At 35.0% G+C, this 14,546-nt stretch overlaps 1 protein-coding gene across 1 annotated transcript; it reads left to right on the forward strand.

Moving 5' to 3' along the window:
- Nucleotides 1-419: 419 nt before the first annotated feature.
- LOC109109956 (flocculation protein FLO11-like) lies at nucleotides 420-10,119 on the forward strand. Its single transcript, XM_019122991.2, has 5 exons — nucleotides 420-958; nucleotides 2,141-2,437; nucleotides 3,709-3,987; nucleotides 5,714-5,879; nucleotides 6,702-10,119. The coding sequence occupies exons 1-5, from the start codon at nucleotides 892-894 to the stop codon at nucleotides 6,712-6,714; spliced, it is 822 nt and encodes a 273-aa protein (XP_018978536.2). The 5' UTR covers nucleotides 420-891; the 3' UTR covers nucleotides 6,715-10,119.
- The last annotated feature ends 4,427 nt before the right edge of the window (nucleotides 10,120-14,546 follow it).

Below are 14,546 nucleotides of genomic sequence, written 5' to 3' on the forward strand. Positions count from 1 at the left end.
CAAGCAGTGTTGTTTTTGTTTGGGCAAAAGAATACAATAAAAAATCTATATAAACTGATAAAAGTGTATCTGCAGTAAAAACAATATTAGCATTGCTTTTTTTTTTCATGTTTTATACCTGGGGTCTTTGTGTGTTATTACGGTGTATGTTATTATTTTTTTTTTTTTTATTATTAAATTCTCATAAAAATTTGAAGAAAAGAAAAAAACATCAAAATTTTTAACCTGATGGTTTGATGTTAAGTATGTTCAATGAGCTAGTATTATGGTCACTCCAGACCCCAAATATACAAGGAACTGCAATAGTGAAAAACTAAATTATAAACAGTTGCTAGCAGCACCTAAAATATAAGCTAAGAGTTCCCTTTAACTTTATATTTTAACATTTAGTTGAAATGCTAAGGTTTTGTTATTAGTCACCGTTTGTCAAGTACTCTCAAATACAAATGGTGGAGTGACGTGTTATTGTGTTGCTGTGAGTCAGTTCGGTCATTCACTGACTCCATTCTCAATCCTCATGAAGGTCCTTATGTCCTATTCTTGTGTTCTGTGACAGTCAGTACTCAGTTGTAATGTGTGAGGGGGCGTTTTTGGAGTCCTGTCAGGTCATGTGTGCGGGGGCAGATCTAACGGGATGGTCCACCGGCGCACACGCGGGTAGCAGAACTAAATATCAGCTGACGGGACTGGAAAAAAACACTTCACTTCACTCTCAAATCATTCGGCTCCTTCCACATTCGATTCAGACGCTCTAATAGCCCGAAGCCTTTTGCTCTCTTTAGCTTGTTGTTTAGACTGTAGGTTGCGCTTAACCACACCCCGCTGTCGAAGCCCAGAGCCCTCGGGGTATTTTTAGCTGTGATGATGTCCGCTGTCATCTAACGGAAAGACATGAGGGCTCAAAGCGCTTTTGTTATTATATGGACTGCGATGGTTCTGCATTCGTCTGTCATCAAAGGTAAGCGCATGGCTTATGATTTGCTTGATTTTAGCATGAATACAGCAACAGGATTCTACAATGTTACAGTATCTGCAGGCTTTTTGTCTTGCTACGCATGTTTTTCTTTTCTTCTTTCTGATTAATCACTAGTGATTTATATACGTCTTATTTGTTTTAAAATGACATTGTTTAGTCTATAGAACAAATTATGGGACAAAATCCAATCATCCATCCTTCTAGCCATCCTCTATCTGTCTATCTCTATACATCTATCTATCTATCTATCTATCTATCTATCTATCTATCTATCTATCTATCTATCCATCTATCTATCTATCTATCTATCTATCTATCTATCCATTATCTATCTATCTATCTATCTATCGTCATATTTGACAATTTACATGTTACAATAGCGCAAAGATTGAAAGATTAAAATAGTAGCAATATATTTGGGAATAGCCAAAAAAAAAAAAATGTTCATCTGCTAAATATGTTTGGTCTCTAATTTGTATTTATTTGCATTTCCCCTGTAAGTGCTAATCAGATTCTTAAAGTGAGAACTCGGTTCTTCTCAGTATTAATTTATAATTGGACGCAGAGGTTTATCTGGCACAGGTTCGAATCTGGCCTGTGTCTTCTGTCAAACAAAAATGGTAAAAGGCATATATATATATTATATATAATGGTCATAATATATATGGTCAAATTTATATATATATATATATATATATATATATATATATATATATATATATATATATATATATATTACATCTAACCTAGTTAAACTGGCCACTAACTGATAGCTGAAAATAATGATAGGATGATGATCTTTTTTTTTTTTTTCCTGTCTTCTGAATCTTCCAAAACCTGTATATTTGAGGACAAATTCTCTGTGTATCTGGTTTGTGTTTGTTCCTCTGCTCCTTGACACATAAAGGTCACAACTGCTTTGTTCTGTGGATTCACAGTGTGACCATTTAACTAACCTGAACAGATCCGGTCTGGAACACCCACGTAACTGATTCAGCATGAGAACACACAGCATTCTTCCTGTAGCTTCACCCAAATCAGATAAAAATACTTCATGGCATATTTACTTTTTTCCCCTCATGCTCATTTAGAAATACAGATGTAAATAAGAACAAACAGGCTGGAACTGTAAGCTCATGCAGATATTTTCTACTTTTCCCCAAGGTCAGACCACGGACTCATCCCCAACCATGAGATCCCCTCTGAATAAAGTCAGACTGAAAGATCGCATTAATTCAGAAAGTGACATTTTGGAATCACAAGCCAGTACAGCCTATCAAAGCGTCTCCTCTCCTTCAACAAATTTCTCAGCTGACGAGGTCACACCTACTGTTCCTTCTCCATCACAGTCATCCGGAGACGCTGTAGTGCACGATGACACCTCTCTTTCATCAGCCATCTCACAGACCCCGGAGCTACAAGATGTCACCACCCTCAACACGGACACAGCCTCAGTACCAGGCAAGACTAATACAATTAAACCTAATCTAATTGCAAATGCTATCTGTCATTAATCAGTCTAACTAAGGTCTGAAAACAAATTTCCCTTCCATTGTGTTGAGAACAACAACATGCAAAAATGAACGGCTTATGGAGAGTTGAAAGAAGCAGTAGTTTTTATAATGACAGCCTTAAAGATAAAACTCTACACTGAAAAGAAATGGGTGTACATGTACACTGTAAACATTATTTTTCTAAGTTTTCTAAGTAAATAAAACATTGTTGCAGTAGTTTTTACAAGAAAATGTCATGTTTAATTCAGTGTGTTACATGCTGTTTCTTTGTAATTAATTGTGTAATTAATTTACTAGTGAAAACTGTCTGCACCAATGTTTTTTCAATTAGGATTTACTTTGAAACAATTTTTAGAAATTGCTAGTAAAAATGTATGAATAATTAGTGCCTGAGTTGGAAATTTGGGTTCGATTCTGACCTGTTTCTAAATGCTTCCATAAATTTCAGAATTTTTTTGCATTTGCCATTATTAAATTGTTATAAATTGACTTTATCACTATCTGCCACACTGCTCTCTAGATGTTCCTATTGAAAAGCCAATATTGGTCAGTAAAGATGACAGTAAAGATGGTGGCATTGCTCTCATATGTTGTAGAAGTTGAACACAATGCTTCAGATATCATGCACTGACATTTGCATTTGTCTTCTAGTGTGGTCTTTCATGTGGGTGTGCATCACTTTGTTCCACTTTAAAGATAAAACACTGGGCTTAATGTGACTGAATGCAGACTGAACTCGTGAGACTCTCTGGGAAAGTGCCACATTCCACCCACTTGATCAAATGTCTGGCCGTAAATAATGGCTGGTCGTGGGTGTAACATTTTGGAACACGACTGTGTTTGTAAATAATCCCTCGCTCATACTGTCATTTCACTGGAAACACAGCTATATTTAGGGCAGTTGAATATCTACTTATTGGTTTACTGCACGTATGCCAGCCCTTAAGTATGACTGTTAGAAAACAAGACAGTAAAGGCAGACAGTAAAACGCGTAAAAAAACGCTATAAAGTGCTAATTAGGTTAAACTTTGTTGTCAGTGTTAATATCGTGAACTTTTCATGAAGTCAGCACTGCACACGGTCTTGTTTGCACCCTGGCATTGTGGAGAGTTTTGCATGGACAAGCACACTCACACTCTTGTTCTAATATTCTTCTTAAATCTTACTTTCTTTTCTTCTTTTGTTGCTCAAAGCTTGTCCTGTTTTTTCTCCTGCAGTTTCTTCTGCTAGCAGCCCATCAATTTCTTTTTTGAAGAGCACCGTTTCAGATTCAGTAGCCACAACAGCTCCTGCAACATCCATCAGTCCAAGTGAAGGACATCAGACTGTCTCTTCTTCAGCCAGTGGTGCGATCCAGATGACACAAACAGCTCCACCATTTACCACCACTTACCCTCAGACATCTCAGATCTCCCTGACCAGCAGTTCAAAGGTCACTGCACCTGCTCCTTTGGAAGACCAGGATGAATCTTCTGAACTGGATGTGGGGGATCAAGGTGTGTGGATAGCAAATATTTTCCTGCCTTTTTTGTTAAAGGGTTAGTTTCACTCAAAAATGAAAATTAGTCCATAAATGACTCACTCTCAAATCATCCTAGGTGTATATGACTTTCTTCTTTCAGACGAATCCAGTCGGAGTTATATTAAAAATTGTCTTTGATCTTTCAAGCTGTTTCATGGCACTCAGCAGGTGTTGTATGCTTCAGTCCTAAAGAAGTTAAATAAAAATCGCCAATCCATTAAAAAAATGTGTCTCACACAGCTCCCGGGGGTGAACAAAGGCCTTCTGTAGCGAATCAGTGCATTTTTGTAAGAAAAATATCCTTATTCAAAATGTAATAATCACTTTAATGTAGCTTGTGCTCACTGTTGCACATTGATGCATTTCTGGGCAGATGACGTGTAAGGTCGGCTTTGCGCATAAAGGGATAAATCACTCCAAAATGAACATTCTTTCATCATCTGCTCATCATCCAAAAGACTTTCTCATTCAGCTACAGAACAAAAAAATATATATATATATTTTTAATATTTTTCATAATTTTCGTGTCCCTCCATTTAAAGTCCATGCAAACTTGAAAATGTAATCCAAATGAATCAAGTGGTTTATTCCAAGTCTTCTGAAGAGACAGTCAATTTATGTGATGAAAAGTTTAGGGATGTCCTGATCAGTTTTTCTGTGCCACTGATCAAATCCGAGTTATTGAATATTGAGTATTATCAAGTCCCAATCCGATACTTGTATACACACACTTTATAGACCAGGGATCTCCAACCCTGCTCCTGGAGAGCTACCATCCTGCAGACTTCAGTTCCAACGCTGCTCCAACACACCTGTCTGTAATTATCAAGTAGCCCTGAACACCTTGATTAGCTGGTTCAGGTGTGTTTGGGGTTGGAGCTGAAATCTGCAGGACAGTAGCTCTCCAGGAGCAGGGTTGGAGATCTCGGTATAGACATGGGTAAGTGTAAACGTTACATTGGTAGATGTTGTAAACAGACTGTGTGGTAACATTTATGAATATAGGACTACTGATATAAACCGCTTTCATTTTATATGAACAATAAGCAGAATAATTGCAACATAAAAGGAAAAAAGTGGAGATAAGGTTAGAAAGCAGGATGCTTGTGGTGTCTGAATGCCAGTTTGTCAGTCTAGTCTGAATCAAGACGCAACCCACAGCAACGCGGTCATTGGTTTTTGTTCGTCATGCACACACATTTGAGCATCTTATTTTCCTTTTAATGGCGGCTGACAAACCTACTGGAAGTTGCATAGCGCCACCTACAGCACGACAAAGGCATTACATCTGACCTAAAATAAGATTTAGGAGAGCCGATACCGATCAGTTAAAAACAAGCTTCATCAGCCCGATCCTAATCCTTGAGATCAGCTCTGGACATCCCTAGGAAAATATTTAATTTAGACTATTGTATAAATGTTGATCAACGCACATAAATTATATAAAATAAGGAAAACGGAAGCTCAACCGTACATGCCTGACAACAAGCACTTCTTATTTTTGAGTGAACTTTTAAGTATGAGAGGGAGTAAATTTTGTTTGAGTTGTGTCTTTGGTCTTGCTGTCGAGGTCTAGTAAGCACAATAACGATGATAATTTTCATTATTTTTCTGTACTGTAGACTGTACATGATGTTCCTTGTTTTACTGGTTCCTGTGATAGTGATGATCAGTTTCCGCTCAATTCATCAATCTTCTAGAGTCAGGGAAGGTTCCCCACCGCCCTACATTGCCCCCGGACCCCCTGCTCGCCGCTCTGGTCACCATTTTATTATTTGCACTGCCATGGTCTCAGCCGTCCTCTTCCTCAGGTTCCGTCAGCGGAGTGAGCATCCAGAATTCCACCGGCTTCAAGACCTTCCTATGGTGAGTCTTGGATTTGGGCAGCAAGTTGTGATACTTAAAATTGAGACATTTGAAAGGTTTATAGATTTTCCATTAGAGGTCGACGATTGATCCATTTTGCTGATTAATTGGCACTGATAACTGACTACTGAAACAATAGTGAAAGTTTTTTTCAGGTTGCATCCATTGCTGGAGCAACTGAGAAGGTCCACTGTCATTATACAGAATGAGAGCCGAATCAGACACCTCATGGAGTTTGTTTGTTATGCATCTGTTATCCAGCAAAGTTGCATATTTAAAGCTAGTGACATCTGACAAATAAAAAATAAAAAAAATGATCGTCACTGTAATACATATTTTGTTATTTTTATTAGATAATAGTCAAGAAGAGAAACAAATAAAGTGGGAAAGTATACATACAATATGCATATGTATCTAATCTCAATGCTATGGACTTATTAGATTTTTGTAGATATTTATTTTTATATGAAATGATAACACGTTACCAGTACATTTGTAACATTAACTAAGGATAATAAATGCTGTAGAAGTATTGTTCATTGTTAGATTGTTAATTTAATTTAATTTACTTATAATCATTTACTAATAAATGTAAATATTTTTGGTTCAGCCCTTTTTATTTGTAATAAAGTTCAGTGCTGTTTTAACTGGAATATTAAGTTTGTTCTCATCCATTATCCATTTAAAAAACTATCATTATCGGCCAGTGTGGTCCAGCCTAGTTATCGTTATTGGTAAAATCCACTATCAGCCAACCTCTAATTTACATGATAATGCTAAGTGCTGACCTCAAAATTAAAAACCTGTTGTGCTTTTCTGCAGGATGATCTTCTAGAAGACACGCCTTTGTCAAGATGCACCTATTAGCAATCAGGGCTGCACGATTAATCAAAATAAAAAAATTAAAAAAAAAATCACGATCTCGATTCATACAGTACATGAATGCAATCTCATTTCTAAATGACAGCGATTCACTTGCATGTTTGTCCCTGCATTCAGATCACACTGCATTCACTTATTTACTTTACAACAATCCAAGATGCTATCAGTCAGACTTATTGGTCACAATCACACCGTGTAAAACAAAACACTTAAAGATGAAAAATATCAGTTGTCAGAAGATATATATATTAGAAAGCGATATATTTGTCGTAGTATACTTTCAACGTTTAAGAGGATTTCCCGCGTCAGCTCTGTTCAATGCATAGCATCAGTGCCATAGATCTCGATTAAGTGAAATATCAGCTTCAGCATTAATAAGGTGATGTGTTGCTGGTCGATTGAGTGAAGTGGTGTTCAATAATGACTCATTCATAAAGTCAGTCCCTTGCAACCACCTATTGGCTTAACAATGTAACTGCCTTCACCTTATGGTTTACAATTATATTCAGTTTAACATCTTTTTTGTATGCTCTTTAATAAGCTAAAGTATCCTAATATGGATAGTGTTTTGTGTAAGCTCAGTTTTTAAAGGCCTTTTAAAATGTTAATTGTAAAATTTATATTTGTTGTGGTTATTTCTCAATTAAAACAACAATATACAACTTTACTGTAAATAATACAAACATCTTTGGTATTATTTTGTCTGTAAAAAAAAAAAAAAAAAAAAAAAACGGTTAACAGTGACAGTCAACAGAGAGCTTGCATATAACTTGTATAAAGCTTAAATGATCAGAATCGGGATCGTGATTGGCCGATCATAATGACAAGAAATTGGTAGCTGATAATGAGCTCCTGTACTCGTACTCGTTAAAATGCCCCGATACCAAACGCCGATACCACACAGCATGTGATAAGTGCCATATTCAGACAAAAAAATAAAACACTGACAACAGAACAGACAGCAGAATGGACTCAATAGAGTTATTAGAGATTAAGGATGTCTACGAAGTAAATGTATGCAATGAATGTAATTCAGTTTTAACGCCTGTATAGCTGTTGTGCGCGAGCTGATAAGCAAAGCACGCTGAGTGGATTGAGCGCGCGGAGGTGCGCGAGCTTGTGCGCGAGCCAACAAACACCATTGGAAAGTTTGTAGTTCGGACGGATACGTCAAAAACAAGTAAGTAAAACATTGCACAAGTTACTTAACTGTAGGGAGAGAGAGAGAGAGAGAGAGAGAGAGAGAGAGAGAGAGAGAGAGAGAGAGAGAGAGAGAGAGAGAGAGAGAGAGAGAGAGAGCACTTCTGTTGTGTGATCTTTGCTGTTGATTAGCACACGCATCATTTGGGATTAAAACTTAATCGTCAAAATAAGACCATGGGGCATTCACTATAAACATCATTTATTTTCAACCTTAGGCATACGACTTTCTGGCGAAAGTAAATAGCAGCCTGTGTGAAATGGCTGTACTTGTCCCTCTCATTCTGCACATGTACAAATACGTCACGCGTTGCGCGTGTTTTGCTTGCTTGAGTGTTTCTGCATTATATGAGTGTCTTTGGAATATAAATCACAGCACGTTTCAGATGAAGAAAACGCGACTTCTATTTCTGAACATATCACAGTTAGGAGTGATTTTTATAACGAGTGGTTCACTGCATAATTACAGCAAAGCGCGTGATTACAGTACTAATTCGCTGCAATGGAGCAGCTCTAATTCTATAAAATTAAAGAAAAATAAATAAATAAATAACATAAAAAATAAAAATAAAAAAGGAACAATTAAAGTAAACAAAAACTTGTTAAACTCATTTTAATGGGCATAATTAAGTGTGAAAATAACCGAAGGATATACCGTCAAACCAAAAATTATTCAGAGACCAGATACATTTTTTTTTTACATTTTTTTTTTACTAGTGGTGCAGGACACTTTAGTTCTTTTATGTATGTGAGGATAGCAAAATAAAGTAAACTGACAAATTATACCCCAAAATTCTTCATACAGTGGACTACCAGTAAAACCAGAGTCTGGGGGAAAAAAACTGAAGTTCAGGTTTGCATGAATCTGGATGACAGCATACCCAGGAGACTACATGCTGTCATTAAGGCTAAGGGTTGCCTGGCTAAGTATTGATAGTTGCTTAAATACTGTCATAATACAGCATAATACATAATACATAAAACAGTGGTCTGGATAATTTCTGGTTGATTGTAATCCATTACATACCCTTCTATCAAAGTCATCTAACATTATAAAGCTGAATTTGTTCTGACACTGTTTAACTCTGAGTTCTTGTCATATTTTATTTCCATTTTCTAAACTATAGCAAATAAACTATGATAATGTGAGAAGGTGTCTGAATAAATTTTGGTTTGACTGTATCTATTTGATAAATGAAGTTAACCAACTAACATAATACTCTTTTTGTTTCTGTACCCAATATTTAAAAAACGTACAAATGCAATAAAAATATCGGTATCGGTAAGTACCAAAAATAAAAGTATCGGTATCGGGCGAGTACTGGAAAAAGTGGTATCGGTGCATCCCTAGTAGTCGGTATTGGTTGCAAATATCCGGATCAGAGCATCCCTACCTCAAACGTCACCACAAAATACAGTACGAGTTAGCCATGAAGGACAAGGGATCCACGCCTCAAAATACCAGCTGCCAGACCACACAAGAACAGGTGCTATTTATTAGTTGTTTTTGTTTTGTTTTTGTATTTATTATATCCATCACATAAATATTTATTATTGTTAACATTCTATTCAACAGCTTTCAGATTTTAAGTTATTCACTTTAAGGGTTCTCTTTAAGTCCAGCAATTTATTATAACTGAAAGTCCTGCGTAGACAGCACTTTTTAATTATTTTTTATTATTTTTTTATTTTTTTACCTTGAGCACATTTAATGTTTTGGTTGATAAAATGAGAATCGTGTGAGAATCGTGATCTCAATTCCCATGGAGAAAAAATTGTGATTCACGTTTTAGGAAAAATCATGCAGCCCCTATTAGCAAGAATGAATTGCACCATTTCATTATTTGATTCCTCAGGCAACCAGTTTTGTTATTGGTGCAAATCCCCTGAAGATGGCTTTCTCAACTGATCTCTGATTATGGGTTTTGATGATTCTCAGGAGGCTTCGATGCTAAAATGTGGTTGCGTAATATTGGAATAAAAAATTACATTATTTGAATATATATTATTCTATAGCATTAATAGAAAATATGGGTTTTATAAAATCAATCTTATTCTGTTAAAAAAAAAATGCAGTTTCTTAATAAAACTGTTCAAGCTGTTCACAAAAATGCACAGCGTTCAACATCACTACACTACTGACAGTGTAAACAACAAATTTTTTTTTGTCCACCAAATTTAGCTAATATGTCCGCACGTTAACTTTTATACAATTTCTTTAATCTACACAAGCAAATAGTACTGCACTTTTTTTTCTTTTAAGGGGCTTTGGCTTATTTTCCCAAATATTTATTATTTTATTTTATTTTTCATTTTTTTTGGAAAAAAAACAGTTCCCTGGGCTTAGCAAAATGTCTCTGGACTTTTGCACTGTTAGATGACATTGTAGTAGGGAAAATGTTCATTTTTATGTGATTGTGATTTTAATATTTATGAGAAAGTTGATTGTCCAGATCGATAACGAAGGTATGTGAAATAACTTGAAATGTATTTAAGCATATTCAATTCTATCTACAGCGCTGGTATTTGTGATAAACCTAGTGCCTAATGTATTTTGTGTCCCAATTTTTTTTTTTTTTTTTGGTAAACAAACTGATAAATAAATATTGCACTGTTGTGTTGTTGAGATGAACCTGTAAAGATAAGAGTTTGTAATAAAAAAAGGAAACTTTTTTTCTTGTATGAAGCTTCATGCTATATCACATTTACATGAGTTTCAGAATGGTGAAATAAGATATAGTTTTATAAAATTATGAATTCTATTACATTTTAATTAGTTCCTTATGAGCATTTTAACAATGTTTTTGAATAAAAACAACACAATATAAACTTTATTGATTAAAAACTAGCAACAATACAGCATACATATATGCTAAATGGATAAATATTAAAGGTGGAACAGTAAAAACTAATGTACATAAAATAGATTCATCATGTTAACACAGAGAACAATATTTAATATTAATAGTAAAAACAGAAATACTGTCATTAAAAACTGTGTTATTATACTGTGTTATTATAATAATATAGAAAACATTGCATGATTATTAAAAGAATTATAAAAAAAAAAAAAAAAACATTTTCATAAAGTACAAAATACAAAAAGGAAAATAAATTTGATTTCAGTAGGTGGGCTATAAGTCAATCTTCCCACTGTGAAAAAGTCCCATTGCTCCCATTTCTTTACAGCAAAATCGCAATTTCATAATTTCATTTCATTAATTTTGCCTTTCACTAACAAGAATCAGGCATTATAGGATGGTAAATCCTCTGCCACAATCTTACCTAGCAATTTTCAAAACATTTGGGCAACAATTCTACGGCTGGCCTGAGGGGGCAGCAGAGAGTGAAAGGTCACCAAACCTTCAAGAACATCCTGCGGACTTCAACAGAAGAACAAAAGAACAGAAGAACAAAAATACTTTTAGATATTACATCTGTCTATAGTCACACGCCACTGAAATGGACAAAGTAAAAAATATAAAATAATAATAAAATATTACAAGGGTCCTATGGTTTTTCTGCGATGCTGAAAAAAAGATCTGATGTAAGATATTTTGAGAAAAATTTTAGGAACCCATCCAAATAAAAGTATGGTTTTAACTTGAAGAAATTGTGACAGAAATATATTACTACAAATACACTGTATGTATGCATGCCTTAAAGGATTAGTTCACTTCCAGAATAAAAATTTCCTGATATCCTGAAACTGCAGTTTGGACCTTCAGCCCGATGGTTTCCATTGAAGTCCATTATATGGAGAAAAATCCTGGAACATTTTCCTCGAAAACCTTAATTTCTTTGTGACTGAAGAAAGAAAGACGTGAACATCTTGGATGACATGGGGTGAGTAAATTATCAGGAAATTTTAATTTGAAAGTAAACTAATCCTTTAATGTAATACTACTAATAATAAAATTATTAAAACTTTATTTCCTAAGGAATAATTACAAAATTTTTCTTCCATATTTTAATTTTAACAGTAAACCTGTTTTTTTATTAATTTGATTAACAGAAAAAGTGCAGAAACTTGATTAACAGAAAAAGTGCAGAAACAGAAATTCTGAAAAAAAGAAGAAAAAAACATTTAATAGTTCTTCTGTAGAGGCAATCATTGCTTCTATTCACTGCTTCAATTCAGTTGAATTAAGTTGACAAAGCTGACAAATTAACTGAACTAATCTGAGCTGAATAATGACACTATTGTCTTTTTAAAGCAGTTTTACAACTAAAATGTTTCATAAGTGAATAACATTAATATGGTTTTCCTGTATATTATTGTATGAAGCACAATATAAATAAATGTGACTATTACACAGTAACATAAACATATATCAAAAACTGCATATACTCATATTATTACACGGCTCTGTGAAATACTTGATTCTGATTGGTCAGTCATGACATTCCGAGGTATGTTATCCCTGGATAACAACTGGTAAAAGCTAATAACACAGGCTCATCCGGGTAACAGCAGTCGGCGCTGTACTCTTGCTTGAACAATTTTTTTCTTGGTGGAAGGTTTGCGTTTTTTTAGCTAATAAAAAATTAAAACTTGATTCAAATTGGTGTACAATTGTTTAATTATGTCATCCTGTTATCGCGGACTTGCTCTCGTTTCATACAAACACAGCTGCTGCCATTGTTTGTATGCTGTAATGGATTATAAGAGAACTAACAAACTAGTAAGGTTTTAAAACATTTTCGTCTTAATTCTTTCATTGCTTTAATTATTTTTGTGATGAAATGTTGTGTAATAAGTGGTTTTGCTTGTACTGTTTCCCTTAAATGTCCGTTTGGTTTGAATTTGCCGTTTGCTCGCAACTGCTATCTTCACGGAAGCTTTGCGTTCAAATATTTCAACTCAAATCCATATTTTGCATCTAATTATTTACTTATGTGGCAAGTAGCCTCCGCTTTGCCTCAGGGTCCTTATCACCCTGTTGGGGTTTATTCTGCAAGAACAACCGGCTGATTGTACATTATCTCTTACTTAACACATTAGTGCATTAAAACAAGTTTTACATTGAGACTGACTTCAAAAATAAGCAGTACCTTAATCGTTCCTCAATTTGCTTTGCAATATCTTCCATCTCTGGGAGCCTCTCCTCTGGGATGTCCTCTAGAGCGAACTAAATTTCTGGAACAGGGGATCTGATTTCTGAACCCATGAAAGCACACACATACTGCCAGAGTCATTATTCAGAGACACTTAATTATGCAGCAACTGAATTTAGAAACTCGCAAGTGTCAAACCAGTCGCTTCTGACAGTGACAGCTGTTTCCATCTCACACTTTCTGTCTCTCGTTTAGCATCTCTCCTCTCACAGTCTCATTTCAGAAGCCTCCAGTGGAGAAAAATTCTGGTCTGTTGTCTCCAAAACCACCAAAGAGGCTGCAAATTCATTGAAACATGAACATTCATCGGTGTGTAAATGAAGCTAAACTGTTATTTCTCTTCCTGTCCCCTTCCTTCAAAAACACACCACAATAACTATAGAAAAAGTCAATCGACTGAAATCTGATAAATCATTTTACAAATCAGTATGTTTGGATGTTATGTGCTAATAGTTCACCTGGTGTTTCTTGCTGGGAGAGGCCAGGCTCCAGCATTTCTCTGGGAATCTACAGTAGTAAGGATGTAAGGCAAAAAGATCTGTCACTAAAACACTCAACAAATTTTTTGGCATAAATTTACGATTTTTGTATTTGAATTGCATATAAAATTTCAGTAACACTTTATTTTATGCCGTCCTTGTTACACTTGTTACAGGCACTTACTATTATAATTACAGTTAATTATTCATAATTACATGCAAGTAACCCTAAGTCCAACCCTCATCCTAACCCTAACCATATAGTAAGTATATGTAGTTAATTAATATTACTCAGTACATAAATGTATAATTACACTGTAACAAGGACACCTTAAAATAAAGTGTAACCAAAATTTAATATGGCTTGTGAAACAACCAATATTCAGTTAGTTTAAATGTATGAACGTATATTAATATAACAACTTTGTATTGTAGCACAGAGGATGGATAAGCATATTTATTCAGGAACCACGATGGCAAACATTCATGTTTGTATATTTTGTTTACTGAAAGCTTACTAAAAAAAGAAATACGTTTGAGTGTGATTCTCTAAACATACAGATCTAAGAGACTGGTGTTGTCAGATCTCTTGCTGCCTCTCGCTCAAGTGCTGCTCTCTCTTGCTTTCTTTCATCAGGCATCCTGGGCTCTCTGTCCTCTTCTGTCTCTCTTTCTCTGTTTATCTCCAGCTGCCTCTTATCTTCACCTCCAAAAAACAATCCCTTCTCAAATGTAAACCTAAAACTGATCAATAATATCTCCATGTTATAAAACAACAAGATACAACATGACAGAAATGGCTGAAACTGATGAAACCACATGATTTGAGCACTGACTCATAATGAGTGTTTGGGCAAATCTCACAAAAGCTGACATGAACAAATTCTCGTTACTGTAATAAGCCTTGATTTTTATTTTTCTGTTTCCTTGTTATTCTTCAAGGGATAAATCAAATAAATAAATAAAAATTACTTGAAGAATGTTGGTA

This window comes from Cyprinus carpio, unplaced genomic scaffold, assembly GCF_018340385.1.
Source record: "Cyprinus carpio isolate SPL01 unplaced genomic scaffold, ASM1834038v1 S000006461, whole genome shotgun sequence".
Taxonomy (NCBI): domain Eukaryota; kingdom Metazoa; phylum Chordata; class Actinopteri; order Cypriniformes; family Cyprinidae; genus Cyprinus; species Cyprinus carpio.